A 27,587-nucleotide genomic window follows, 5' to 3' on the forward strand; every position below is an offset into this window, starting at 1 on the left:
TGAGAGGGCATTCATGTCAACTTTTACGATAATTCTGATTGCATATGAAGGCAGCATAAGTTCATAGTGTGCAAGTGCATATAGTGTATAGTGTGTCTTTTGGGATGCTACTTCATAAAATGTATTTTAATTTTATTTTGTTAGTTTAGATTAGTTATCATAGTGCAAAAATCCTAATGGTCTTCAAAAAAGATTCTTTATACAAAATATAATTTGTAAATGTTCTTTTGGCGTAGAAGTGAAATGTGGCCTAGACCCTATTAGACTTAGTATTTCCTATATTATCTTAAGAGAGTTAGCGGACTTAGTTACACCTCTTTAAAAATCGCTTTTGCAAAATTTGTTCAGACAAAGACTCCAGTGATACCAGTAGCTTATTAAAAGCAATTTATTTTACATGTAGTGGGTCACCTCATGGAGGCTGCCATGTTGAGATCACATGACCAGTCGAATACTACTCAATTTATCTCTTATCACTTACTCAGTGCAACTTTTAAATTACTGTTCATTTCATTTAGTAGTTGATTTAGTAACAAGGACCCCTGTTATTTCCTATTCCAGAAGCCTCACCTGTGTGCAATCATGATTCGGGCCATCTGTCCCTTGTGTGTTCTTCCCATCGCGCTCCTCTTATTGTACACGGACGCACGTCCCGAATCGCCCGGCCGGTCACGGCGTGCTCCCGCTACCAAAGTGCGACTGGCAGGTATCGGCCACGGAGAAAACGAGGGACGCGTTGAAGTCCTGCACAACGGGACTTGGGGCACCGTTTGTGATGACGAGGTCGACATTAAACTCGCTAATGTGGTTTGCAGGGAACTGGGTTTCCAAAGTGGCATAACATGGGCGCACAGTGCCAAGTACGGAGAGGGAGAGGGTGAGTGAATTTCTCTATTAAAATACATGGAATGTGGGTTATGAATCTCTTTTGACTCAAAAATTAAGATTCTATCATCATTTACTCACCTTCACTGTTGTCCCCAAACCTGTATGACTTTCTTTATTTGGTAGATGTTTAGCAGAATGTCAGTGCTGCTCTTTTCCATACAATAAAAATGACGCCATGCTCCAAATTTGAGTTTTTAGGTGAACTATCCCTTTAAGTATTTTAAACACTTGCTGTCTGAATAGCTGGGGTTTAAGAGTTATAATCTCTGTTATTTTCAAATTTTACTGTGGATTATGTGAAAGACTTGAACGCAATTGTGTATGATTGCTGTTTAAAATAGCTGTTTTTCACTAGTGCAAGTGTACAGAGCTACTGTTCTTTACATCGCCCAAATCGCTCCCTGTAATTTCACTTTAAGGCAGCTATAAAGACAGCCACTAACCCAAAGCATGTATAACACTTAGTTGGCAAGACAACGTTGTCATTAAAACTAAAACAAACCGTTCAGACAGCTTCACCAGAGCTCTTTTGTAATGCTTTTGTTGGTGACACTTCTTTCACATATTAAAGAAGTATTGTGTAGCCTACATGAAGTCTGCAGACTTTTGCTTTATAAGCTACTTATGTATTATGTTATTTTTCTCTTAATATACATTGCAGCATCACCTTTTTTTTTCTCACAGTGTCTGAAATGGTTCAATCAAGGGTCCGGTGTCTCTAAACCCCTCCTTTCCGAGGGCCTAGTCTACTCTGATTGGTCGGATGACCCAGTCTATTGTGAACTGCTTACATCACATGTCGGAAACAAAATATTACCATATAATGATGCCTGTAGTGATGGCATCGGTTTAACCGCATCAATTCGAGTCTAAGTCCTCATCCTTTGGAAGTGCATGCAAAGTGGATTTGCTTTCTCAGCACAGAAAACATTTTTTTTTTACATGTTGAACCAAATTTTTCCAAGCCTCAGCAACAACTACAATGCTTGAGGGCAGGTCAAACTAGATGTTATTTGCAGGCTGGCATTATGCAAATTTGTTATAAAACTTACGTAGGTTTGTGTAGGAAGTAACGCCCTGTTTACAACTGGTATTAAGATGCATTTTGGTCGATCAGATCACAAGTCTAATGCGTTAAATACAGGTGTAAACGGGGTCTAAAACGTTTTGAGCTAGTCCACTTGCAACCACTTCCAAAGTTGAAACCGCATTTGGTCAGACTGCCTTCGTAGTGTAGATGCTCATGTCGAATGTGTTCGAACAGCCACAAAAAAAGCGACTAATGGTTAAACATTAAGGGAAGTGCGCTAGCCAGAAGGGATTGAAACTTTAGCTGCGTTTCCACCGCAGGAACTTTGGTTGGTACTCGGTGTGTTTCGACCGCAGGATCCAGGGTCTAAATGAAGTTTAGAAAGTCCCTGTTCGTGAGGTAGTACTTTTTAGGAACTTTCGGGGGTGGGACTTTGGCGCTGAACATGCTGATTGGTTGACTCCACACAGCATTTTATTTCAACCACCATTTTGTGGTCTGTTGCAGTGTGTGCAAAAGTTGTTTGCTATTCAAATCAACAATGGTGTTTAAAAAAATACGACAGATGGATAGACGACAAGGTTCAGCTTATATGCGGATGACGAAACCCAGCGGGAACTGGAAAGTCGTGCACAGACCTATGTCAACGGACTAATTTGCCTAATCTTCACGGTATATTAGACCGTGATGGAAATGCAGACAGCAACAGGTCTGGGGGGAAAAAAGTTCCTGGGACAAATTAGCGTGGCTAAGAGCAGAAACGAAAGCAACGCTCTCTGTGTTTTTCCAGTCCATAGTCCATACATTTACCTGGCCATACTTCCCCTCAAAGAAATCAGGACAAAAGTGGTTGAAAGTGGACAAAAAAGACTGATTAAAACAACAGGTGTCAACAGGAATGTCTCACTAGTCTACTTGTGATCCGATAGACCAAACGCATCTTAATACCAGGTGTAAACAGGGCCTAAGATTCTTTCTGGATTGCATTCTGGTTCATTTTTTTTGGGAGACAATAACTCCATTTGTCTTTGATCTTTGAAATCTTTGAAACTTTGATCTTTGAAACTTTGCAAGACATTTTTCATTTACAACCAGCTATATTTTACACTACATGAAAGGTAATATCTGAAAAGCTTAATAAGGGTACTTTAATGTTTTATTCATCTAGTGCTTTTGTAACCTGTAACATCTGCCACAGGCCCCATTTGGATGGATAACGTGAGGTGTGAAGGAACAGAGAAAACTCTGAAAGACTGCAAGTCGAATGGGTGGGGTGTTCATGACTGCAAACACACTGAGGATCTTGGGGTGGTCTGTAGTCCAGAAAGAAGGCTGGACCAAGTGCATCCTGGAGTCACCAGAAGAGGACACACCATCGCTCTCAGACCAAACGCAGTCACCTCGAACCGTTGGCAGGACATTTACTCCAGTTCAAGAACAGACGCACATCTCAGGCAAGGCAATGGACATTCCCAGGATCATACCAGATTGGATCAATTCTCCAGACAGCAGTTTCATAATCCGGTAAACAGAGATTGCAGTTGATCTGAAACACTTATGGTTAACTCTAAACCGAAACCTGACCGTGACGTTTTAATTCAGAAGTAATCTCATCTGCATTTTCTTTAAATTTAGATTTAGTTGAAAATTTAAATAAAGCATTTATTCATCTTCATGTCATTCTAAACACATAATCATACTTTTTAAAGAATACCCTTTAAAAAACTTAGAATATAGTGCCCTAGTTGCATTTGACCACTTTTTCAATACTTTTATAGTACCTTTCAGCTATTTTTATGCATGACACATACAAAGATCACAGAGTTTGGACCATTATTTTGTCAAGTAAGACATATTTTGTTGATCCTGGAACAACACTCCTGTCTGAAAATGTTGTCCTAACCATATCCCCACCGTAAACCTAACCCTACCCAAAAGTTATCCCTAAAATCAGGGAAATGATAACTAAATAACGCTGATGTAGAAGCACCTAACCCTGGTTGTAAGCCTAAACTTGACATAAACTGTAAACTTGTCCCTCAAATCTGATTGGTTGATTGGAATGCTGTTCAAAGATTTTAATGCAGGAACATGTAATTGATGAAATCACGTTCACCATGGATCAATATGAGGGTAAACAGTGGCAGATGTTTCATTGTTGGGCAAACTATTCCCATTGCAGGTATGTTCATGAAAAAAAATGTGTTTTCAATCTTCCTCTAGTCTGCCAGTAGGGTGAGGATTGAAGAAGTCCGACTCAAGCCAGTCTTGATGGTTACAAAGAGGCGCACTCTTGTCACGGAGGGTGTGGTGGAAGTAAAGCATGCTGGGAGATGGAGACAGGTGTGTGATAAAGGATGGAGTCTGAATAGCAGCAGAGTTGTGTGTGGGATGCTTGGCTTTCCTGACGCGGAGCAGCCCAACATGAACACCTACAAGTGAGTCCTGCACTTCTAATGAAAATGTCCGCTGGCATTAGTCTCTGCGGTTTTGGTTATGAGATAATTAGTATTATATTAAAACCCAACATGTAGTGCTAATTCAATGTTATTGGCTAATGTTAGTTTTGTAAATTTCATTATGGTATGGTTTCCCAGACTTTTGACTAACAGCATAAAATCTGGTCCAGACTGCAGCAAATTCTGTCCAAAAACTGCCCACTTGGACAGGAAAAGACTGTCTGGCTTACACGTTGCAGAACTGTAGCAGCCAGCAAGATTTTTATTTTTACATGCTTTTTAAGTAAGGGTAAATACAGGTGAAATTAGGTTAAATACTTGATGATTCTAAAGTTTAGGGTCTGTTAGGTTTTTGAATGAAGTCTTCTATGCTCGCCAAGGCTGCATTTATTTGATACAAAAAAAAAGACAATAAAAAGAGTAATATTGTGAAATATTATTACAATTTAGAATAACTGTTTTAAAATGTCATTTATTCCTGTGCTGGCAAAGCTGAATTTTTACATCATTACTCCAGTCTTCACGTGATCCTTCAGAAATCATTCTAATACATTTTTATTATAATATTTTACAGGGTCCTTTGATGAGTAGAAAGTTATTATAATTGTCTTTGCTGTCACTGTTGATCAATTAAATGCATCATTGCTGAATAAAAATATTTGACATAAGTACTATATATATATATATGAAAAGATCCTCAATAACCTTAATATTTTAAATTTCAATAGCCTATAATTTAAGAAAAAATATAGAGACACTGGTAACTGTTCTTCAAGGGATCTTATCTTTATTCTTTTCCCCCTTGTTTTGTTGGTTTTGGATTTTCTATGTTTGTTGGACCACACACGATGTAGAGAGGATGATATTGCATGTTGAAAAAGCTCATTTCTTAGCACAAAAAAAGATGTTTGTCTCTGCATGTAGTGGAAAGTGAAAGATTCACCTCCTCTGTTGGTTGGAATAGCACGTCTGTTTCCCTTATCTCTGTTCCCCAGGCACCTTTCACAAACCTGAGCACTTAAGCGATGATTAAAAGATCTTTCAAACGTACTGATGCTATCTGGACCCCGGTGTTACTGAAATGAACGGTCTGTTCTGAACGCTTAGATTTAAGTAAGAAGTCTAATATTCCTGCTGATTGTTATTGGAAAGGGACATCAGTTTAAAGCCTTCAAAGTGTCTGATGTTGGAGAAAGAGTTTCGGGTTTGTTTAATGATTTTATTGACATTGTCACTCTTGACTTTCTCCTGCCTTCTCGCATATTGTTTCCCTGAACAGTGTTGCCAGCCAAGCTGTACTGTCACAGTGTTGTATTTCTTTTTTTTAGCTTTTGATTATGTAAACAGCAGATTAATGGTGGGAGTTTCTGGGCAGTATTTCACCTTTAGCTCTTATTCTAAAAGGCCATTATACAGGTTCAAGAGCTCTATCTGTGTAATGGGTTTAAATACATATAACAGTGATGGTACTGTGAATGCTAGTCTACTGGAGCTAGATGCCTACAGACAGGAAGAGGTGCTTCCTAAAAGATGTGATGTTCTCAGAAGTCTCAGAAGTTCGGTTGGAGGTTGGCAGCTCATTCCACCAGAGAGGAACAGAGAGAGAGAAGGTTTTGGAAAGTGACTTTTTGCCTCGATGTGAGGGAAAAACAAGACGATGCTCATTCAGTGACCTGAGCGGGCAGGAGGGATCATATATTTGTAGTATTGAGTTGAGGGTAGGGGGGAACTGTTCCAGTGGTAATCCTGAAAGTCGGCGTTAGAACTTTAAAATTCTGGCCACTACTGGGAGTCCGTTGAGTGAGATCAGGAAGGATGTGACGTGGTATAAATACAGAATCAGAGAAGACGAGTTCAGTTACTGCTCTTTTCAGAAAATGTTAATTTCTTGGGGCAATTATGTGCTCATTTTTGTTGTCTTTACCTACCTACATATTATCTACCCATCAACATACCTACCTTTTTACCAACCTAAACTACTTTTTCGCCTATCTATAGTATTTGTGACAAATTGTCTTCCCCTGCTAGCTACTTACCTAATTACCTACCTATCTATCTTTTTACCATTCCAGTATTAGTTTACTGTCATTGAGTTAGTCCACCCTAACCCTAACCCTATCTTACCTAATTAGTCAGCCTATCATTCACCTACTTGCCTACCTATCTTTTTACCTTCCTACTTTTTTACCTATGTTACTTAACCACATATCCACCAACCTACTTTCTGTACTTACCCACCTACCATCCCATGTATTTTCTTCCTCTCCTACCTGCCTACTTGGATAACTACCTATAATTTACCTAGTAGACTGTTATCATAGCGGAATTGATTACTGGAAGTGCAAAGCAGTGTATTGATTCTTGTGTGCCGTTAACACCTTGTTGACCTAGAATTCCGAAAATTTTCAGAGACTGGAGAAGAGATATTCTGATGATTCAGGATTTTCCAAATTCAAAAGAACTTGTAGTTTTTTTAATCCAATAAAAGCAGAGTCTCGTAAACATACGTGATTATTTCACTACGCGGTGTCAGTGCTCGTCTAAATAGTGACATGATATTTATTTATTTCTATTAAATATTTAGTCATTATTCTGTGTAATTTTTCATTGACAATCATTTCACTATATGTAATTCAGACATTTATGCCAAAATTCTTCGCGCTGTCAACGCGCTACTGTTTAAGATTAAATTACATGTTTAACATCGTTACATTTCTTTAAGGGAGAAACTGCGCATTTTTAATACTAGTTTTACCAAAGTTAACCATGGTTTTACTACAAATCAAATCATAGTTTAACCATGGTATTTGTAGTAAAACTAATACAAATGGTAATCAATCCGCGAAGGAAAAAAACACATGGTTACTACATTTTTACTATTATAAAACCATGGTTAATTTTCGTAAGGGTGTTTATCAGTCAAATTCATTTAAAAATATAAATTCAACAGGTATGAAATATGATCAGTAAGAGAAAAACACTGTTAATAAGAAGACGAGCACTGGAATGCGACTGGTTAGTTGGGAAATAAATGTATTTATTATTCAGAATGCACATTTGAAAGGGAACATTTCAGCAGGTTGAAGATATGAGATGTAAACATCCTCAGTTTGGAAATGCATAGACCTACTGCACATAAACGTAGTCCCGCGTATTATTTTAAAAGAAGGACCTTCATCCCGCCGCATCAGTCTCACCCATGCCTTCCTCAATTCGTATTGTTTTGGGAAATCGTGAAAACTATGGTAAGGGCGTCGTTGTTTAGAAATAGAGCAGTTGGATCGCTGCACTGCAGTAACACCGGCGAGAGGATTCAGCCACATTAGTTTTGATTGCATTGCGATAGTACCGGAAGTAGCGATACACTGCTTCACTTACTGGAAATACGAAGTGTGATAAAGGTATTTTGCCTAAATAGCAACCCAATTTTTTAACCTTCCTGTCTACATACCTATACCTACATTTTTACTTACTAACTACTTATCCACCTATACACATTATCTATCTGCCTGCCTACTTATTTTCGTCTCCTGCAATCGCGTTACCGACCTACCAATCTTTATTATTATTTTTTTGAAGGGACAGTGTACATTAATCAACATTCATGACTGTAAATGTACCCAAATTAGCCAGAAGGCTAGATTTCATTGGAAGTCCCTTTGCCATATGTTATAGGCTTTTTACTATCTTAGTTATCTACCTACTTAGTCAACTACCTAGCATTTACTTACCTACATATCTTCTTAATATCCTAGTTGTCTACCTACCTGCCTACTTAGTCAACCACCTACCTACCTTTTTTTTTACACTCCTACTTAACTACCTACCTTTTTTACCTACCTAACTACTTATCCACCTATCTTCCTTCCTACTTATATTCTTACCCTACTACCTACCTACCTTCTTGGTTAACTACCTATCATTTACCAACTTGCTACATATCTACCTTTTTATTTACCTACCTACCTTTTTACCCTAACCACTTATCCACCTATCCACTGTATCTACAGTTTTTGCCTACCTCCCTACTTATTTTCTTCCCTTCCTTCCTTTTTTACCTTCATACCTACCAACCTTCTTATTTGTCTACAGCACAAACACATTTTATTTCATGAGGACAGGGTTTTTCCTGCACTGAAAATTTTTTGGCGGCCGCCAAGACAAATTTTTGGCCCGCCAAAGCCTTATTTGATGAGTTATTGTGATTTATGAGTGTAGAATAGATGACTGTTGCACGTGTGATATGGCAGTGTTAAATGAGTGACAGAGAACGAGCAGAGCTCCTCCCCCGCGCGACCGCTCTCTCTTTCTGTCGATGTCTTCTCATATTTCACATATTGGTTCATATTTCACATATTAATCAAAATCAAAAGGTCGGAAGACCGAATCCATGTTGCACGTGCCGCATTCGGATATTTTTTTTCCTTGAATTCCCGCTGAGTGTGAACTGCGCTCAAAAAACATTGATTTTTCTCTGACCAGCTGACATAAACATAAGTTTCAATAAACGGGAAAACATTATATTCTGTTATGAAGTGTATTCTGTATTGACAAATCTTTCGCGATGTTCTAACAGACGGGATTCGCACGCAAAGCGCCTGCTAATGTACGATTCGCGAACCAATGACTCCTTTGAATCGAATCATTTTAGCGACTGGTTAGAACAACTGATCCGTCCCACACTGAACGAACGAATCAGTTTATTCATTTACTCAGAACATCTGAAACGAGAACACAAGTATGCTTACCCCATTTAGCAAGAGCGGATAGTAGGAATTAGTTTAATCATCCACAGTCATTCAGCTTATTTATGTTGACAATGTGCAGTGAAATATAATTTAGTGTAGACTGGAGTTAGGTGAGACCAGAACAAAGTTGTTAGCTAGCTGATAATTTTACAAAATTGTATATGGTAGAAAATTAGGCTATTTGTACATTTTTTAATGCTACTTTTTAATATTGATATGATTATACCAAAACAATTATCAGTAAAAAGTGTAAAAAATGAGGATCAAAAGAAACAAACATCAAGGTAGAGATCATACATAATATCAGATGTCAAAATAAGATAAGCAAAAATTACAAACGGTTTCTTTGCATTTATTTTAAATGTATTGTCAGTATTGCGCTCACAGATCACGTGGGTAGGGTACTTTTTTACTGTGTGTGTGGATGACCATGTCTGTCAGACACCACCGAAGACCATTTTTGACCCAGGAAAAACCCTGGAGGAGTAATTCCATCTTACTCTGAGCAGGTTTTCTTAGGTTAGTTAATCATTTGGTTTGAAATAGGTTGCCTAACAGTTACTACCTGTTGTTCTCGTTCATGTTTTCACTTCATTTTCATTGTTGCCTTATTTTGCTCCTCTTATAGGACGCTGTTGTGGTTCAGAGGCATTTTTTTGAGTTACCACACTCACAGCTATTTCATTCCCATCGTCTGAATGGACTTTGGCCGTGCTGGCATGTTGTCCCATGTGCTCATTATAAAAAGCACCACCTTATTCTTATGGGTCTGCGGCCTCCAAGCTTTTTTAGGTTTGTGCTGGGGCGTTATAAGTGTTGTACATGCTTTCTTCTGATGATTCCTCTAAGGTCTGTCTGCTGTTGCACAACAATATGTCCTGATAAATGTGCATGAGCGTTGAGCAATTTTCTATTTTTTTATGCTCTGAAAAAGCAAATTCTTACCCAGCAGATAAGACAGTTGACAGTTTTTTTTGCTATCTTTGTTTTAGGCTTTGTGCCCTTTTTCCCGAGAATCCTAATCTTGAGGTCACAGGAACACCTAAGCATGCTTTTGTTTATGCATGACTCAAAGACATGCCACAAACTGCAACTCGAAGATGCTGTTTGAACTTAAATTAGAGCTTTTAGAGCTAGCTGTGGCTTTTGTGGTTTACGTCCTAGGGAATCTCCATTTGGCTCTTTCTCGTCTGTGAGCATGCCCAGTACCTGACCTCACCATGTAGTACGTGCATTTTGTCTCCAAAGAGCACCAGACTTGGCAGATGTACTGAAGAGCGATCCCTCACACTCCCACTCAGCGTCTCAGAGATCGCGAGCCACCCCGCCCTGACACTGCTTCTTCTGGATCGTCCGCTGAAGATGCTGTAATTAAATGTTGAGCCCCTCAGAAGATTTCCACTTTTCTGGCGAGTAAGGGAAAGGCAGATTACAATTATAGCTGCGCCCTTTGGCTGCTGTGTCAGCAGGACACACTCTGTGTCACCGAGGAAATTGAAAGACTTAAACCACAGTTTAGGCTCAAATATCCTTAGACGAGCATCTCAAGAAACGAAATGCATAATGGTTCAGATTTTGTCCTTTCAGTCTAAAGCAGTGCCCCAGTCAGACTGTGTTCCGAAAGAAAAATCCTATGGAGTTTGTACTGTAATATTTGGCTCAGTGTCATTTAATTGCAGGCTTTAAACTTATTTTAAACAAATTTTTAGTCCATTGAGAATCACCTTTGAGGTTCAAGCACCATAATCAGCATCTATGCTCAAGTTTAGACATTTGACATTCAGTGGTGTGGTGTGAGAGATTTGTCATAATTTTGTATTATTTATATGTTGTATTATATCATATACTGTATATTGTACAGGATGAGGCAAAATAATTTTTCACCTAATGAAAGGCGATGGCCAGAATTTATAACCTGCACATAGGAAATAATTGCTAAGGATATTTATGTATCCTAAGTTTTACACTTATATATACTATAAGCCCCGTTTCCACCGAAATAACCCGGAAAAATTTGTCCCAAGAACTTTTTCCCCAGGAACTCTTTTTCCCTCAGACCTGCTGTCTTCGTTTCCATCACGGTCTAAAGTACCCTGAAGATTAGTCCGGTGACGTAGGACTGTGCGTGACTTTCCAGAGCCCACTGGATTTCGTCCTCCGCAAATAAACGTAATAAAGCCTGAACCTTGTTGTCGGTCCATCAGTCGTATTTTTTAAACTCCATTGTTGATTTGAATAGCAAACGACTCTTAGTGCACGCACCGCAACAGACTTTTAGGTTCATATAAAATGCTGCGTGAGCTTAACCAATCAGCATGTTCAACGCCCAAGTCCCACCCCCGAAAGTTCCTGAACTTTGAAAAAGTTTTGAGGGGAAAATCTTTACCCAGAACTTTATTTAGACCTCGGTTCCTGCAGTCGAAAAACAAGGAGTACCACCCCAAAGTCCCTAGTTCCTGGGGAAAGTTCCCGCGGTGGAAACGCGGCTATATATATATACTGTATATATACACTATATTGCCAAAAGTTTTGGGACGTCTTCCTTTACATACACATGAACTTTAATGACATCCCATTCTTAATCCGTTGGGTTTAATATGGAGTTGACCCACCCCTTGCAGCTGTGACAGCTTCAACTCTTCTGGGAAGGCTTTCCACAAGGTTTAGGAGTGCGTTTATGGGAATTTTTTGACCATTCTTCTAGAAGCGCATTTGTGAGGTCAGACACTGATGTTGGATGAGAAGGCCTGGCTCGCAGTCTCCTCTCTAATCCATCCCTCCAGTCTAATCCATCTATCGGGTTGAGGTCAGGACAGTCAAGTTCCTCCACACCAAACTCACTTATTCATGTCTTTATGGACCTTGCTTTGTTCTTGCAGTTCATGTTGGAACTGGAAGGGATCATCCCCAAACTGTTCCCACAAAGTTGGGAGCATGAAATTGTCCAAAATGTCTTGGTATGCTGAAGCATTAAGAGTTCCTTTCACTGGAACTAAGGGGCCAATCCCGACCTCTGAAAAACAACCCCACACCATAATCTCTCTCCACCAAACTTTACACTTGGCACAATGCAGTCAGGCAAGTACCGTTCGCCTGGCAACTGCCAAACCCCGACTCGTCCATCAAATTGCCAGACAGAGAAGCGTGATTCATTACTCCACATAACATGTCTCCACTGCTCTAGAGTCCAGTGGTGGCGGGCTTTACACCACTGCATCCGACGCTTTGCATTGCACTTGGTGATGTAAGGCTTGGATGCAGTTGCTTGGCCATGGAAACCCATTCCATGAAGCTCTCTACGCACTGTTCTTGAGCTAAGGCCACACGAAGTTTGGAGGTCTGTAGCTATTGACTCTGCAGAAAGTTGCCAACTTCTGCGCACAGTGCGCCTTAACATGTGCTGACCCCGCTCTGTGATTTTACGTGACCTACCACTTTGTGGCTGTTGTTCCCAATTGCTTCCACTTTGTTATAATACCACTAACAGTTGACCGTAGAATATTTAGTAGAGAGGAAATTTCACAAATGGACTTATTGCACAGGTGGCAACCTATCACAGTACCACGCTTGAATTCACTGAGCTCCTGAGAGCGACCCAATCTTTCACAAATGTTTGTAGAAGCAGTCTGCATGCTTAGGTGCTTGATTTTTGGCCATGGAAGTGATTGGAACACCTGAATTCTATGATTTGGAGGTAGGTATATATATATATAATATACTATAATATATGCTACTATGATATATACTGTAGTGGAAGTGATGGAACACCTGGATTCTATGATTTGGAGTGGTGTGTGTGTGTATATATGTATATATATATATATATATATATATATATATATATATATATATATATATATATATATATATATATATATATATATATATATATATATACATATACATATACATATACATATACATATACATATATACATATATACATATATACACACACACACCACTCCAAATCATAGAATCCAGGTGTTCCATCACTTCCACTACAGTATATATCATAGTAGCATATATTATAGTATATTCACGAAAACTTGCATCCTTGTATTGTATTATGTCATAACTGTAGAGATTAGTCGTTTAGCTGTACTATATTTGAGTGCCCTATTGCTTAAATAAATGCTTGAACAGCATGACTATGATGTAGTGAGAGAGAAAGAGTTTTGTGTGTATGTGTATAGACTAATGCTTAAAACAGTGGCATGATTGTTGTCTCCAAACAGACCAGCTCTCTCTATCATTAAGTTTTCTTGGTTCAGCAGTAAACCAAGGGTGGAACTCTTGGACTAATTACATGAGCAGGTGGGTATTTCAGTGCCAGCAACTGTAAGAAAAAAAGACCAAAGTTATTGTCCAAAGTATCTCTTCGTGTTCAGAGCAGTACATTTGATATGTATAAGGCCAACTTAATATATACAATAATGTATTTATTTATTTGAATGCCAGCTGTAAAGGATCATTTTTAAGATGGAGTTCTGTAGCTGTAGACCAGAGTTACTAGAGTGTTACTCTGCTACAGAGTGTCATATGGTAGAAACATCCAGAACATTTAATGAGGTCATTAAACTGGAGATTGCACACAGTATTTGACTTTAGTTTCTTTCCTGTGTTGACTGATATTCTCTCTTGAATTTCATTTGTTAAGACGTCAGGAAAAGGAGTCTATTAAATCTGTATTGAATTTACATATTTTGAAAGTCCTTATTTAAGTAGACTTAAGCATACTTTTAGTAGATAAACAATTTAATGTCTGTAGTTCAGATTCAGCAAAATCAGAGTAAAATCCTTCGGGTTACCACCCCGAAACTGTAATAAATACCACATTTAGCTGGACAGATGGTGGATGATGACAGTGATTTATATAATGTGTCACTCTGATGACAGGAGCATTAGAGGGCAGGTGTTCATGGGTGAATCTCTCTCTCTCTCTCTCTCTCTCTCTCTCTCTCTCTCTCTCTCTCTCTCTCTCTCTCTCTCTCTCTCTCTCTCTCTCTCTCTCTCTCTCTCTCTCTCTCTCTCTCTCTCTCTCTCTCTCTCTCTCTCTCTTCTCTCTTTCTCTCTTTCTCTCTCTCTTTCTCTCTCTCTCTCATTCTGATTATAAGTTTGTCTCAGTTTGTTTTTTGGGAAGTCTTACTGTGCCCATTTCAGGATACCAAAATGCCAGTGGAAATATCTGTTTATAGAATGTACATATTTGAAAGCCAGTTTAGTGGTATATTAAGTTAAAACATATGTGCTTTGATGTCTGTGTCTGTGGGCCATACATTTTATTATTATAACAGCAATGTAAACAGATGAATCTTTAAAGTAGTTTAAATAAAGACACGAATGGTAATGAACCGGTCAAGACCTGGAATAGGGAGTTGTTACTCTAAGTGCCTGTATAACGACAAAATCTTGTGTGGTTTATGGCTTTCTGTACATTTATTTAGCCTTTTTCCCAGTGTAATATTTTTTTTATATTATTAATATTATTTTTATATTATTAACAGCATAATAAATTGCATAATTGTTTAGATTTTTTTCTATATATTTTGTTTTCTATTTACAGGAAAATATGGGATAAAAAAGTCAAGGATTCAACAACCAGGTGAATTCAGTTTACTCTTCTTTGCCGAATATCTACATGCACACTTAAGCATATTGCTTATCTTATTACTCTTAATTTAACTCTTCATATACTAATGCTCTTGTGCACTATGATGTCTCCTAGATTGAGTCAGATGACCAGGAAAAAGGGATTCTGGGTTGAGAAATTACATTGTCTGGGTACAGAGCCCAGCCTGGCGGAGTGCCACGCCCAGCTGTCAATCCCTCGAAGTCCCGCCCCCTGTAAAAACGGTCGCCATGCTGTGGCCCGCTGTGTCCCAGGACCACAATTTGCTCGTATGTCCTCTGGCAGACCCCAGGCGCCTCACCCTGTGCAGGTAATCCTTAAAACTGACAGCAATGATACAGGTTATATTCCGATGGTTTTTATCCTTTTAACCGGTTTTTGAAAGTCTGGACAGCAAAAAATATGTGTGTATATATATAAAAATATGGTCACACTTTAGATTAGGGTCCAATTCTCACTATCTAACTAACTATTAACTACATCTTTTGCCTCAATAAACTCCTAATTACTCCTTATTAATGGTTAGTAAGGTAGTTGTTAAGTTTAGGCATTGGTTAGGATTAAGGGATAGAATAAGGTCATTCAGAATAAGGCATTAATATGTGCTTTATTAACTAGTTAATAGTGAAAATTGGACACTAAACTAAAAGTGTTACCAATATATATATATATATATATATAAATCACTAAATAACACTAATAATTACTATAATCTAATTCAACCCTCATTATGCCATTATTTAAATTAAAATATCATGCTTTCAACAATGCTTTAAATTTTCCTCTGCACAAGTGTGCTAATTGCTTAGTGTTGATTTTTGCTTTTTTTGCTCTGATCTACAAACCTATTATTTTCAACCCTGATGTCTTGAATGAAACAACTGGCATATACAATACTGTTTAAAAGGTTACATTTTAAATATTAAGCAGCACAGTTGTTTTCAACATTAATAATAAGCATATTAGAATGATTTTTGAAGGATCATGTGACTAGATTAATGATGCTGAATATTCTGCTTTACCAACACAGGAATAAATTACATTTTAGCAAACAGTTATGCTAAATTATAAAAAAAATATTTCACTATAATGTTACAGTTTTACTGTATTTTTCATCAAATAAATGCAACCTAATGAGAGGTTAGACATTCAAAAACGTGTACAATTGTAGTGTACAATAAATTGTTTTGTCATGGGTGAAATGTCATGGGTTAAACAGATATTTAGGGTTGGGGCTATTAGAATCCGCCATTGAAGAAAAAACATATTTGTTGACCACTAATCTGAAGATTTGGGAAGGATGTCTCATTGGTGGTCCTCAAATGTCTATGTGGTTATAATAACCCTGGTACTTTGGGCCTGAGGTGGAAAAATGTGATTTCCTGAAAGTAACCTTGCCCATCTTTTTTTCTCCTCTCATAGCTGTCAGTGCGCCTGAAGGCAGGGGCACGTCTGGGAGAAGGCAGAGTCGAGGTTCTGCGTGAGGGAAAATGGGGAACTGTGGTTGACCACCTGTGGGACCGTATCTCAGCCAGCGTGGTGTGCAGAGAGCTGGGCTTTGGCTCTGCCAAAGAGGCTCTTACCGGAGCATACATGGGTCAAGGTGAGAATTACAGTAGTTGTAGCTTGTTGACCAAAAAAGAAAAAAAAAAACATTTTGTTATTATTTACTTACCCTTATTTTGATCCCAGTTCGAACTACATTAGGGTAAGTAAGTGACAGAATTGTCATTTTTGGATGAACTGTTCCTTGAATCTGCCAATATGGTGTTTTTGGGAAGAAGGTGATTCATAACTACAAACGTGGTTATTATTATATTGAGTTTGGCACAGGATTTCACAGTAGTCTGAGTCTGAGATTAATTTTGAAAGCTCTGCTTATCTGTGGGATACGCCTGTCTGCAGCTGAATATGAAAGCAGTCTATGGCGTAACATGAGGATGTCTTACATTAAGCAATATCACTCTCTCCAGGTGCAAAACATGAATGTAAGGCAATGGCGATTCTATAAGCCGAGGAACTTTCCCTGAACTTTCTGTGCCTCTGCATGTGAGTTTACTTTAGCTGAGTGAGACAAAACTCAACGCCGATCTGTATTACAAGCGGCATCTTTTCCCTTTGGCAGAGCAATTATCCCATCTCGTCGGAGTGATGACAGTAGCAATTTATTGAAGACTTCCAGATATCGCACTGATGAAAAACACAGCCACTAATTTTGGAAAGTTTTTTTTAAGATATGAAGTGAAATGACGTTTAACTCGTAAATGATGTTTTATCAGGTGCCACCATTCAAAGAAATGAAAGGATGAAATGTTGATTTATGGATTATGATAATTTTAGGGGTCTGTTACTTTAAAATATAAGCTGTAATGCACCAGTAGTGACTCATATGAAAGTACAGACACTTGAAATGAACCTGCATTAGGTTGACCATGCATTTCCATCTTCTGAAAATAATGCAATCAAGGTTTTTCATTTAACACTCACCAAGTGCCAAATTCTGTAAGTACAAATAAGCTTTATAATGTGTTACTTGCCTGTTATTGGCTGATCACTTTGTTTTTAGGAACTGCACCTTTACAATTAAATTAAAAGCAAATACCTGTTAAGTGGCAGAACTTAAATACGTTTTTTCAATTAATTTTAAATATTCCATACATGATTATTTGCGTATAGAATAGTACCCTTGCAAAAAATAAGTATACTTCAAGTTTATTTTATTAAGTATACTTAAGTAAAGTATATTTTAAGTATACTTTGTATAGTAAGCATACTATCAGTGTACTAGTTGTATACTTGTAAGTGTACTATTTCAATACTACTTGGGACTAAATTGGCCCACTTTTTAGTGTATACAAGTATATTTTTAGAGTATACTTTAAGTGTAACAGTAGTAAACTTTGAGTACACATCTAGTTTACAACTAAGTTTTTCGTTTGTACTGTAACTAGTGAACTTATAGGTATAATGACAGTTTACTGGTATAATACTTATTTTAAGCACATATTTTATTTTATGAAAGTACACTTTGAAGTATACTCTCAGTAAACTATCAGTTGCAAGTTTTCTTTAATTGAATTTAACATCATACTTATAGTTTACTATTTATATATTATTTTGTTCACTTTAGGTATACTACTTTGTTCCTATTTAGGTATTAATTTTTATACTTGAACTTTACATCTGTACCTAAGGCAGATTTGACTAAAAACACACTACAGTGGACTACAAAAAAATGCAGATACTCATAATCAGGAACATATCTGATATTTCAAGCTTACTTAAAGGTGCACTGTGAACATTTTAGCAGCGTCTAGCGGTGAGGTGTATATACAGCAACAGTAATCTAATGTACACTACTGTTCAAAGGTTTTGGGTCAATAAGATGTTTGTTTATGTATTCAGCAAGGATGCATTCAATTGATCAAAAGTGACAGTGAAGACTTTTGTAATGTTACAAAAGATTTCTATTTCAAAGAAATGCTGTTCCTTTGAACTTTCTATTCACAAAAGAATCCAGATTTTTTTTGATCATGGTTTCCACAAAAATATTAAGCAGCACAGCTGTTTTCAACATTTATAATAATAATAATAAAAATGCTACTAATAAAATTTAAAATATATTAAAGTAGAAAATAATGTAATACAATATTACTGTTTTACTGTATTTTTGATTAAATAAATGCAGCCACTGTGAGCATATGATATTTCAAGACAAAAATGCATACATTTTAAATATAACAAATAATATAAATTACAGTTTAATGTTAAATATTCTTTATCACCCTTCATTGGCAGAAGATTATTTTAGAAAGTGACTCCACTTGCTGAGTTTTGAATTCATCCATTTAAATGTAGGACTACTTGAGATCAAAGCTTATGATTTCTGTCCATCCATAGCATTGAGGTCTTTAGGTATTTAGTTGTTGTGTATAATTTCCCCAGTGCAGCCGAGGCCACAAAAACATATAGTGAGTGAAAAGAGACACAAATTAGCGTTTCAATGACAGAACAGAGCTGGACTGTTTGGGACAGGCGGTAAAAATAGGAAATCTGTTGAGATGGGCTACATGTACCAGACTGTGGTTACCACATTTAGAAATGATCCTGAATAATGGTGTTGGTACAGTGTTCTTTGCACTGCCTGGTTTTCCAGACGGTTAATATAACATAAAAGGATCGTTCACCCAAAGATGAAAATTCTGTCATCATTTACTCACTCTCATTTTGGGGTGAACTATCCCTTTAATCTACAAACAAGTTTGAAAATGGGATGTCATTGTGGCTGCATTGTGGAGCACATTCTGTCTGTGGATTTTTTTGTTCAGAAATGGTTTTATGGTGAGTTAGCATGAACTCTGTATGATAATGTAGATTTTTTAAGGCCAATGCAGCGTGAAGCAACACAATCTGTTGAGGCGTTCTCTAAGTCTGACCTCCCAGTAAGATGAAAGTAAGCATTTCTCAAGTCCCTCGATGACTTCATGTTTTTGAGATTTGTTTGAATGCTCTATCAGCTGTTTTACTTCAGTCAGCACTATAGACAAGAGATTTCAAGTCACGTTCACCCTCACGGACCAGGCAAAACGTAGGTGAGACTATTTTTGTATGCAGTACACACTGAGTTTTTCCTCTGGCTTTGAACTGATGCTGACATGCACTTGGCTAAGAGAAATATTTCTTATATAGCCATTTAATCTGCTCTTAAAATAGGGATTATAGTCATTCCATGAAAGGAAAACACCATTAATGCGGAATATATATGTTGTTTTATTTTAGGGAGAAGAAAATGTCCATTTTGCGTAAACCACACTCTAGTGAAACTATTCACTGCAGTCAGTCACAGAACCGCTCCCTTTCCATCGGCCACTTCTGGAATACTTGATCTTTGCTTCTATTTTCCTGTCATTTACTTGCCTTTTTATGCATAAACTGTTTTAGTATTCATGCTGAGATTTTGTTTTTGTTTTTTCAGCAAGAACGCAATAAATTCATCAATAGTAACCGTAAACACATTTATAAATGTTCATGTAATGTTCACATTTTTGTCCACAAAAAAATATTAAGCAGCACAACTGTTTTCAGCACTGATAATAATAACAATAAATGTATTTTGAGCACCAAATCAGCATATTAGTTAGAAAAAAATCTGGAGGATTATGTGTAATGGTGTAATGATTCTGAAAATTCAAGTATAGTAAAATAGGAAACAGCCAATATTATTTTTTTTTGATCAAATAAATGTAGCCTTGGCTGTAAGAGGCTTATTAAAAAAAAACAAACAAAAAAAAAACATTTAAAATCTTAGTAACCCCAGACAGGGTTTTTCAATGACTATTCTACTCTTGGTCTCCAATCTTTGCTTAAAACCTTGATTATATGTAATATTCTCTGTGAGGGAACATTTCCATATTAAACGTCATGGTTTTCAGCCAATTTCTAGCAATTTGCTTCCCAGAAACGCAGCCAAATAGGCTGCTGTGTTTGCTTTTGGGCTCTATCATTTTTTCTTCAACACTAAACAGCTGGTCATTATTTCATTGCTCGGTTCGAAATCTGTCTTTTTGATCAGTACGATCACCAAACTTAGCCGGGAGCAGCGCAGTAGCACATAATCACTGTTCATACAGCTTTCTACTTCATTTACCCTGAATTTCCACAGCATGTATTTCTGAGATGGGGAAAACTATAATTACTCTTACACTAATGTTGCTCTGAAATATATTTATGCTGTGTAGTGGATTTCTCATGCTTGTGAGATTCATATCTGAAGTTTTAGCACACTGCTGCTCACATTGGGCTCTGATTTTTGTGGCTTTTACGTAACAGTAAACAAAACGGGAAATGAACTGTGACATCTGAGACTTTTTATCAAGCTTTTTATCTCCATAGAACCTCAAGAATGTGATATGATAATGATTTTACACAAACAAACGCACACCTCTGAATCTGATCAGACTCGTGTGTGGCCCTCTGGTGTGTGACGAGGAATTTTGCTTTCATTTAGAACGTCCCCATTTTGGGGAAAGTTACTTTTATAAGTAATGCGTTACAATATTGCGTTAATCCCTAAAAAGTAACTAATTGTTTTACTTAGTTACTTTTTGTGTTACTTTTTCTCACCTGGGTTGGGCTTGCTTATTTGTTATAAATTTTTGGCAAATGTAAAGGCCCTTTCACATCAAAAGTGAAATGAAATAAGCCTCAGGTTAAAGGAAATGCAAATTCATGCCTGTACAGTAGAGAGCGCAACTCAAATATTTATATGCTGCCATTCTGGATTGCAGAAGAATAGGACAATAAATTCAACACTTCACCAATAAAAACAAAAATATTTGTTTATCGAAAATAAGTTTAGCTTTTTAGTGTGGTTGAATTGGATCATCAAAGGTTAGCAGCAAAGACATTACTAGTAAAAGTAAAAAGTAATCTGAAAAAAGTAATCTGATTACATAATCAGATTACTCACGTTACTTGTAATGCGTTAACCCTAAACACTGCTCATAAGAATAAATCCATCTACAACATTTTCTATAAAATGTTCTTTATTTTTTTATTTATTTATATAACAATAAATGATTCAGTTACTCAATAACGATCCTTCGTAGATTTGCATCAGTGAAGATCAAAGGTTAGTTTGAGAAAGTGACAGATGGCAGTTGGTCAGTTACGTTTTTTTCCCCAGGCAATTTCTGGAATGGGTCGGTTAGAAAGTATCTAATGTTCTCTATGGCAGAAAGAACTCAAACAGGCCTGGTGTTTATTATTTTGTTTTATATTTGAGTCTTTTAACTTGTTATTCCCCCAGTGACATTTACTGTTTGTTTGTTCTACAGGGACGGGGCCAATCCACATGAACTCAGTGCAGTGCACTGGCACAGAGCGCACCATTTTAAATTGTTACTTCCAGGAAGTCCCTCCCTGGACATTCAAACACAGCCAGGATGCTTCTGTCAAGTGCTATGTTCCTAAGACAGGCATGGACACCACGGTGAGCAAAACGATCACAATATAATTCAGATAGCTCATATCAGTCATGTTATCTGCACAGTAGCCCCATAAAATATTTGGACACTTAAAGTGTACTTTGTCGATTTTCAACCCGCTTTGTATTGTTACAATGTCGGCCGGTATTATATGCAAATTAACAATGTTTACTCATTCTCCGTGTTACCTGGACAAAGAAATTCACATTTATTTGTCAGCAAAAGAGCTTTTTAAATCAGCTTCAGAGCTTTCATGAAAACTACATATTATTCCTCTGCATTTTTGTATCCCTGGCCACGGACAGTCGGATCGACAAAGGGGTTTTTAACAAAACAGTTAATGTAAGTGTATTGTATTATCACTGAAAATTTTATTGGTTGTCTACACTTTAAACAGCATTATTGTAAAAATGGAACTATAGCAACAGCTTTATTACCTGTACATGATCGCGTTTTGCCTCCATTTGGCCTAAAACACTGTGTTTGTGGTCATCCAATTTGAAATGTTGACTACAAACATGTCGTGGCCTTCTCTCCATATTTACAATTCTTTGCAGCCTTAAATTAGCCATCCCAGTCAACAATTTGATCTCTCCATGATCTCACCATGAGCTCCCAGGATACTCGTGATGTGGTCATAATTTGTGGTCAAAGTGAGCTAAAAGTGTAACCTCACAGCACTCTCACTGGGTGCTCATACTATGGTCACAATGTGAGGTCAAAGTGCACTCACTGCACAAATACTAGGTACCCAGCATGCATTGCAGCATGAAGCTTTTGATCGTCACCATTGTTGAGATTCATATACGCTGATTCTTGACGTCTCTGTCTAAAAATGTTCAAAATGCTTGTCTTTTTATGCATTTAAAATCCTTCATAAATGACTATGACACTGCGAGATCTCATAACATATAATCACAAGGCTATTATAATAAAAAATATAAAAATAATAACTCCTCACAAAGACTGCGTACTAAATCTAGGTGATGTTTATGTTGTTATCATCAATAACAAACTAACATCACATCACCTGGGCACATGCTCTTTTGGCTTTCCTTGCCATAACAAACAAACGCAGTTACAGCAGCCAGAGAAAATATAAATGTTAAAATCAAGGGCCAAGAGCCTAACTAAAGCAAACACTGATCCCCATAATGGTGACATCAAATGAAACATCAACATCTAAACCTCTGTCAATTCTCAAGCTCGAGCTTCTGTAAATGTCTGACAGAAATAAAGTCAGTACAGGAAGTAGAATATTGTCTCCCCGGTCAACATTTTGAATTCACAATGAGCTCATATATTACTCACACTGTTTGTCACCATATGAGAGTGATGTGATGTCACTGTGATCATCGCATGATCTCACGTGTTGACTGGGATGGCCACCGACTCCGTTTACTCTTTGAATTATTGCATCCGGGTACAATACAGGTAACCACAATAATGACTGATAGTTTGCTAAGAAGTATTTCCTACTAAAGCAAGGCGGTATTTGACTCTGGTAAGCAAATCCACATGCCTAGTGCGTTATGGGTGTTAAAGTTTTCCTACGGTAAAGAAATATGGACATAGTGTCCGTGACGTCACCTGTAGATTTCTGAAGAGTATTTTTGAAGCCTAAAGTGGGCGGAGCCGGCCGTCGCCATCTTTGCAGCATGTCACCACGCGTCACTCCCGGATAACTGAAAATGGCCAAAGAAGAACTTTAAGGTTTAGTATAATTTAAACGGATGAGTTATAAAACAAAAATAAAACATTCACCCCCCTCACAGTTGTCATAAAGAGCAAAATTAGCTGTAAACATACTTTTTTCTACTGTAAAGTTGGGCATTTTAACATGGGGGAGGTACAGATTTGACTCCCTTTTGGAGCCTGTCTCTAGCGGCCAGTCGATGAATTGCAGTTTAAGTCACTTTCGTGTTGGATTCAAGAGAGAACGCGGGAGGACAACAGCTATTTTTCTCTGTTCTCTCTAGTTAGAACTTTTTTATTTTTAAATCACCTTTCTTTTGCATAGTTTTATTGAAAGCCCATTTTGCCAGCGGTGAAGTATCCCTTTTGGCCACACTTAAAATGTCTTTGCATTATATAATGCATTATATTATAGAATAAATACACATAATTAAAATGCCTTTGCATTAAGTGTATTATATGGCATTTATTTAAAATAAATATACAGATGTGGCCATTTTATATAATGTGTTATATGGTAGTCATTCATTCCTGTTGCTCAAACAGTAGAGCATAGCGCTAGCAAAAGCAAAGGTCATGAGTTCAACTCCCAGGGAATGCATACACTTATAAATAGATACGCTTTTAATGAAAGTGTCTGCCAAATGTACATTTAAAGGGTTTGTTCACCCAAAAATGAAAATTCTGTCATTAATTACTTATCCTCTTGTCGTTCGACACCCGTAAGACCTCCGTTGATCTTCGGAACACAAATGAAGATATTTTAGTTGAAATCTGATGGCTCTGAAAGGCCTCCATTGGCACAATGCACGGTTCACTCTCAAGACCCTTAAAAGGTACTAAAAACGTCGTTACAATGTCCATCTCACTACAGTGGTTCTACAATAACGTTATGAATCGGTGAGAATAGTTTTTGTGCGCAAAAAAACCCTAAATAACGACTTATATAGTGATTACGATTTCAAAACACGGAATCATGAAGCTTCGAAGCGTTATGAATCAGTGAGTCGAATCAGCAGTTTGGATCGCCAAATTTCAGCAGTTTGGTGGTTTGACACGCGATCCGAATCATGATTCGACTCACTGATTCATAACGCTTCGAATCTTCATGATTCCGTGTTTTGAAATCGTCATCACTATATAAGTCGTTATTTAGGGTTTTATTTATTTATTTATTTATTTATTTTTTAATTCTCGCCGATTCATAAAGTTATTGTAGAACCACTGTAGTGAGATTGACTTTGTAACGACGTCTTTAGTACCTTTTAAGGGTCTTGAGAGTGAACCGTGCATTGTGCCAATGGAGGCCTTTCAGATTTCATCTAAAATATCTTCATTTGTGTTCCGAAGATCAACGGAGGTCTGACGGGTGTCGAACGACATGAGGGTAAGTAATTAATGACAGAATTTTCATTTTTGGGTGAACTAACCCTTTAAATGCATTATATAGCATTTATTTTAAATATGCACACTTAATCCACCAAACGTCACAAGAAAAGTGAAGTTAGTTCTGAGAAGAGCTCTAGCATCATTTATTTGCAAAAGTGTTTGAATACATTCCTATGAGCGTGTTTGTGTTTCAGGTGCGGTTGGCAGGGGGCAGGGACTCAGCTGAGGGTCGTGTGGAGGTGCTCATGGAGGTGGCGGGCAGAAAGCGTTGGGGGACGATTTGCAGTGAGAACTGGGGAATACATGAAGCCATGGTGGTGTGCAGGCAACTGGGCTTTGGTTTCGCCTCGCTTGCCCATCAGGTGAGACTGCTGAAGAATGTTGTGTTTTCCCGTAATCCCTCTGAATATGTTTCCTATCCCTCTTTGGTTGCCTCAGTCTGTGTACATTTGAGAGCTTCCTGTGCATGTTTAGGGGGGCAGGATATTTCTAGGCAACATTAGTGTTATACAGTAGTTGTTTTGTGAAGATGAAGAGGTGGGACAGGTTTAGCAATATTTCAGAACAGGGATCAAAACAGTTATACTGCTTACCTTAATTCTGTCGCTGTAGCACATGTGCAGCACTAAACCGAACTATTTTATGAGAGTAATGTCCAGGGGCCTCATTTATAAAACTTTGCGTAGGATTTGCGTCAGAAGTGGCATACGGATGAAACATAGGACGTGCGTACGCAAAGAAATATTCGGATTTATAAAACCGTGCGCACGCACATCCTACGCAGTTTTCCCTTAATAAATCACAATCAATTCTAAATGCAGCGCAGCTTTTGCGGCTTCATGTCACGCCCATAGTTGCCCATAAATAGTCCGTGAAACGCCCACAAGTTAATATTCATCGATTGCGAAATCATGGCCAATACAGAGAGGAAATCAAAAAAACATAACTTCACTCTATGTGAAGTAGAAATTATCGTTGGCGAGGTGGAAAAGAGGAGAAAAATATTTTTTGGAGGGCACAGTGTGGGCATTACTAATGCCAAAAAGGCACTTGAGTGCCAAAAGGTTGCAGACGTTGCATCTTCCTAATTATCTATCTATCTGTCTATCTAATTGCATCTATATCTGGACACATTGACGAGAATATCAGTTTTGTACATTATTTCGTTCTGTTTACCATATTATTTATGAGGATTAATTGCATAACATGCCAATATTATTGCAGAACATATTTCACAATTTTCTTTTTTTTTTTTTTTTTTTGCATTTCTGTTGTAATTTTCGAATTGATTTTGTTTGTTTTACACTGCAGATCGATCGAACGGGTGTTCGTGTAGGCTATTAATTGTAATACTTGCTTTGTGAAGGACCGCACATTTTCCCGTCAAGTTTGCTTTTTTATAAATACCAATTATTGCGTAGAGAGTGGCGCACGCCTTCTTTTGTGCGTACGCAACGTTTATAAATGAGGCCCCTGGACCCCATTGCAACCCCAAATCACTAAGTAAATTAATAAGTAAGTACGTAAGTAGGTAGCTGAACATCATCATGTAGATTTTAAGTTAAAATGAATATGAATGAATATACGTAGGTGTGTATCCTAAGTCAAATTTTTTTATTAACTTGTTGGCTTCACCTTGTTACTTCACTTTGCTAGTAAAATCTGCATACAAACAATTATATGAATTAATTAGGTATAAATAATAATTAAGTATAAATAAGTAGGAAATGCTGAATTATAATAGTTTAGATTATTCATAACATATGAAACAAGGGGGCATATCAGCTTCCCGAAAGTATTTAATGTCAACTATTCTGATTCATAAAGTCTATACATAATGTAAAAGCGTAGCATTTCATATGCAGACAAATAAGATTTGGCCTTCCTGTGTATAGGACACATATTATTGGCAAGGAGACCCTGCGGCAGAGGAAGTTTTGTTGAGTGGGACTCACTGTGTGGGAACAGAAATGTCCATCCAGCAGTGCCGTCGGAATAATAACGTCCACTGCCCTCGAGGAGGCAGGGCTAAAGCAGCAGGCGCCACTTGTTCTGAAAGTAAGTGATTGGAATGACAAACTTTAATGCATATTATGTTTTTTTCTGCCTTGAATGATCAAACTGATTGAATCAACATGTTGTTTTAGCGGCACCTGACCTGGTTTTGGATGCACAGCTCGTGCAGGAGAGCGCTTACCTTGAAGACAGGCCTCTGCACCTGCTCACCTGTGCACATGAGGAGAACTGTCTCTCCTCCTCTGCCAGCCGTATGCAGTGGCCGTACGGGCAACGCCGCCTTCTGCGTTTCTCCTCTCGTATCATGAACTTGGGCAGAGCCGACTTCCGTCCACGTGCCTCAAGAGAGTCCTGGACCTGGCACCAGTGCCACAGGTGGGGGTTTCCTTCTTTCTTCTGTTTTAATGTTAATGCAGAATTAAACCGCAGCCTGAGAGCTGCTGGGAAAACATTGAATAGTTTGGTCATCTTGTTTTATAAAAAAGTCCCCTTGCTGAGAGTACAGAATGATGCATAAAGGTAACTGGACCCCAAGACCTGCTGTTTAAACATATTTCCAGTATGAATTCACAAAACATTTGCATCACTTTTGCACTTTTTTCTGTGAAAAAAGTCTTATTCATTATCTACCTGCAATTCAGTTTAACCAGGTGCTTAATGCACTCAAATAGCACTGTGCAATGAGTATTATATTTTTTTATAAATGTTTATTTGTATTATTTTATTAAAGTAATTTTTATTTTC

General features: G+C 37.6%; 1 protein-coding gene across 1 annotated transcript in view; it reads left to right on the top strand.

Annotated features, from left to right (window-relative positions):
* Positions 1-582: 582 nt before the first annotated feature.
* The window catches only part of loxl4 (lysyl oxidase-like 4), a gene marked incomplete at both ends in the record, with an annotated part of 36,414 nt that continues 9,409 nt past the window's right edge, over positions 583-27,587 (top strand). Inside the window, 10 exons of the mRNA XM_079842978.1 lie at positions 583-877; positions 3,117-3,442; positions 4,142-4,356; positions 14,692-14,730; positions 14,854-15,067; positions 16,180-16,360; positions 21,594-21,748; positions 25,022-25,189; positions 26,723-26,885; positions 26,975-27,218. Of these exons, the coding sequence (XP_079699104.1) occupies positions 583-877; positions 3,117-3,442; positions 4,142-4,356; positions 14,692-14,730; positions 14,854-15,067; positions 16,180-16,360; positions 21,594-21,748; positions 25,022-25,189; positions 26,723-26,885; positions 26,975-27,218 (2,000 nt within the window). The remainder of the gene's footprint in view (positions 878-3,116; positions 3,443-4,141; positions 4,357-14,691; positions 14,731-14,853; positions 15,068-16,179; positions 16,361-21,593; positions 21,749-25,021; positions 25,190-26,722; positions 26,886-26,974; positions 27,219-27,587) is intronic.

Source organism: Gobio gobio (genome assembly GCF_949357685.1).
Source record: "Gobio gobio genome assembly, chromosome: 18".
Lineage (NCBI taxonomy): Eukaryota > Metazoa > Chordata > Actinopteri > Cypriniformes > Gobionidae > Gobio > Gobio gobio.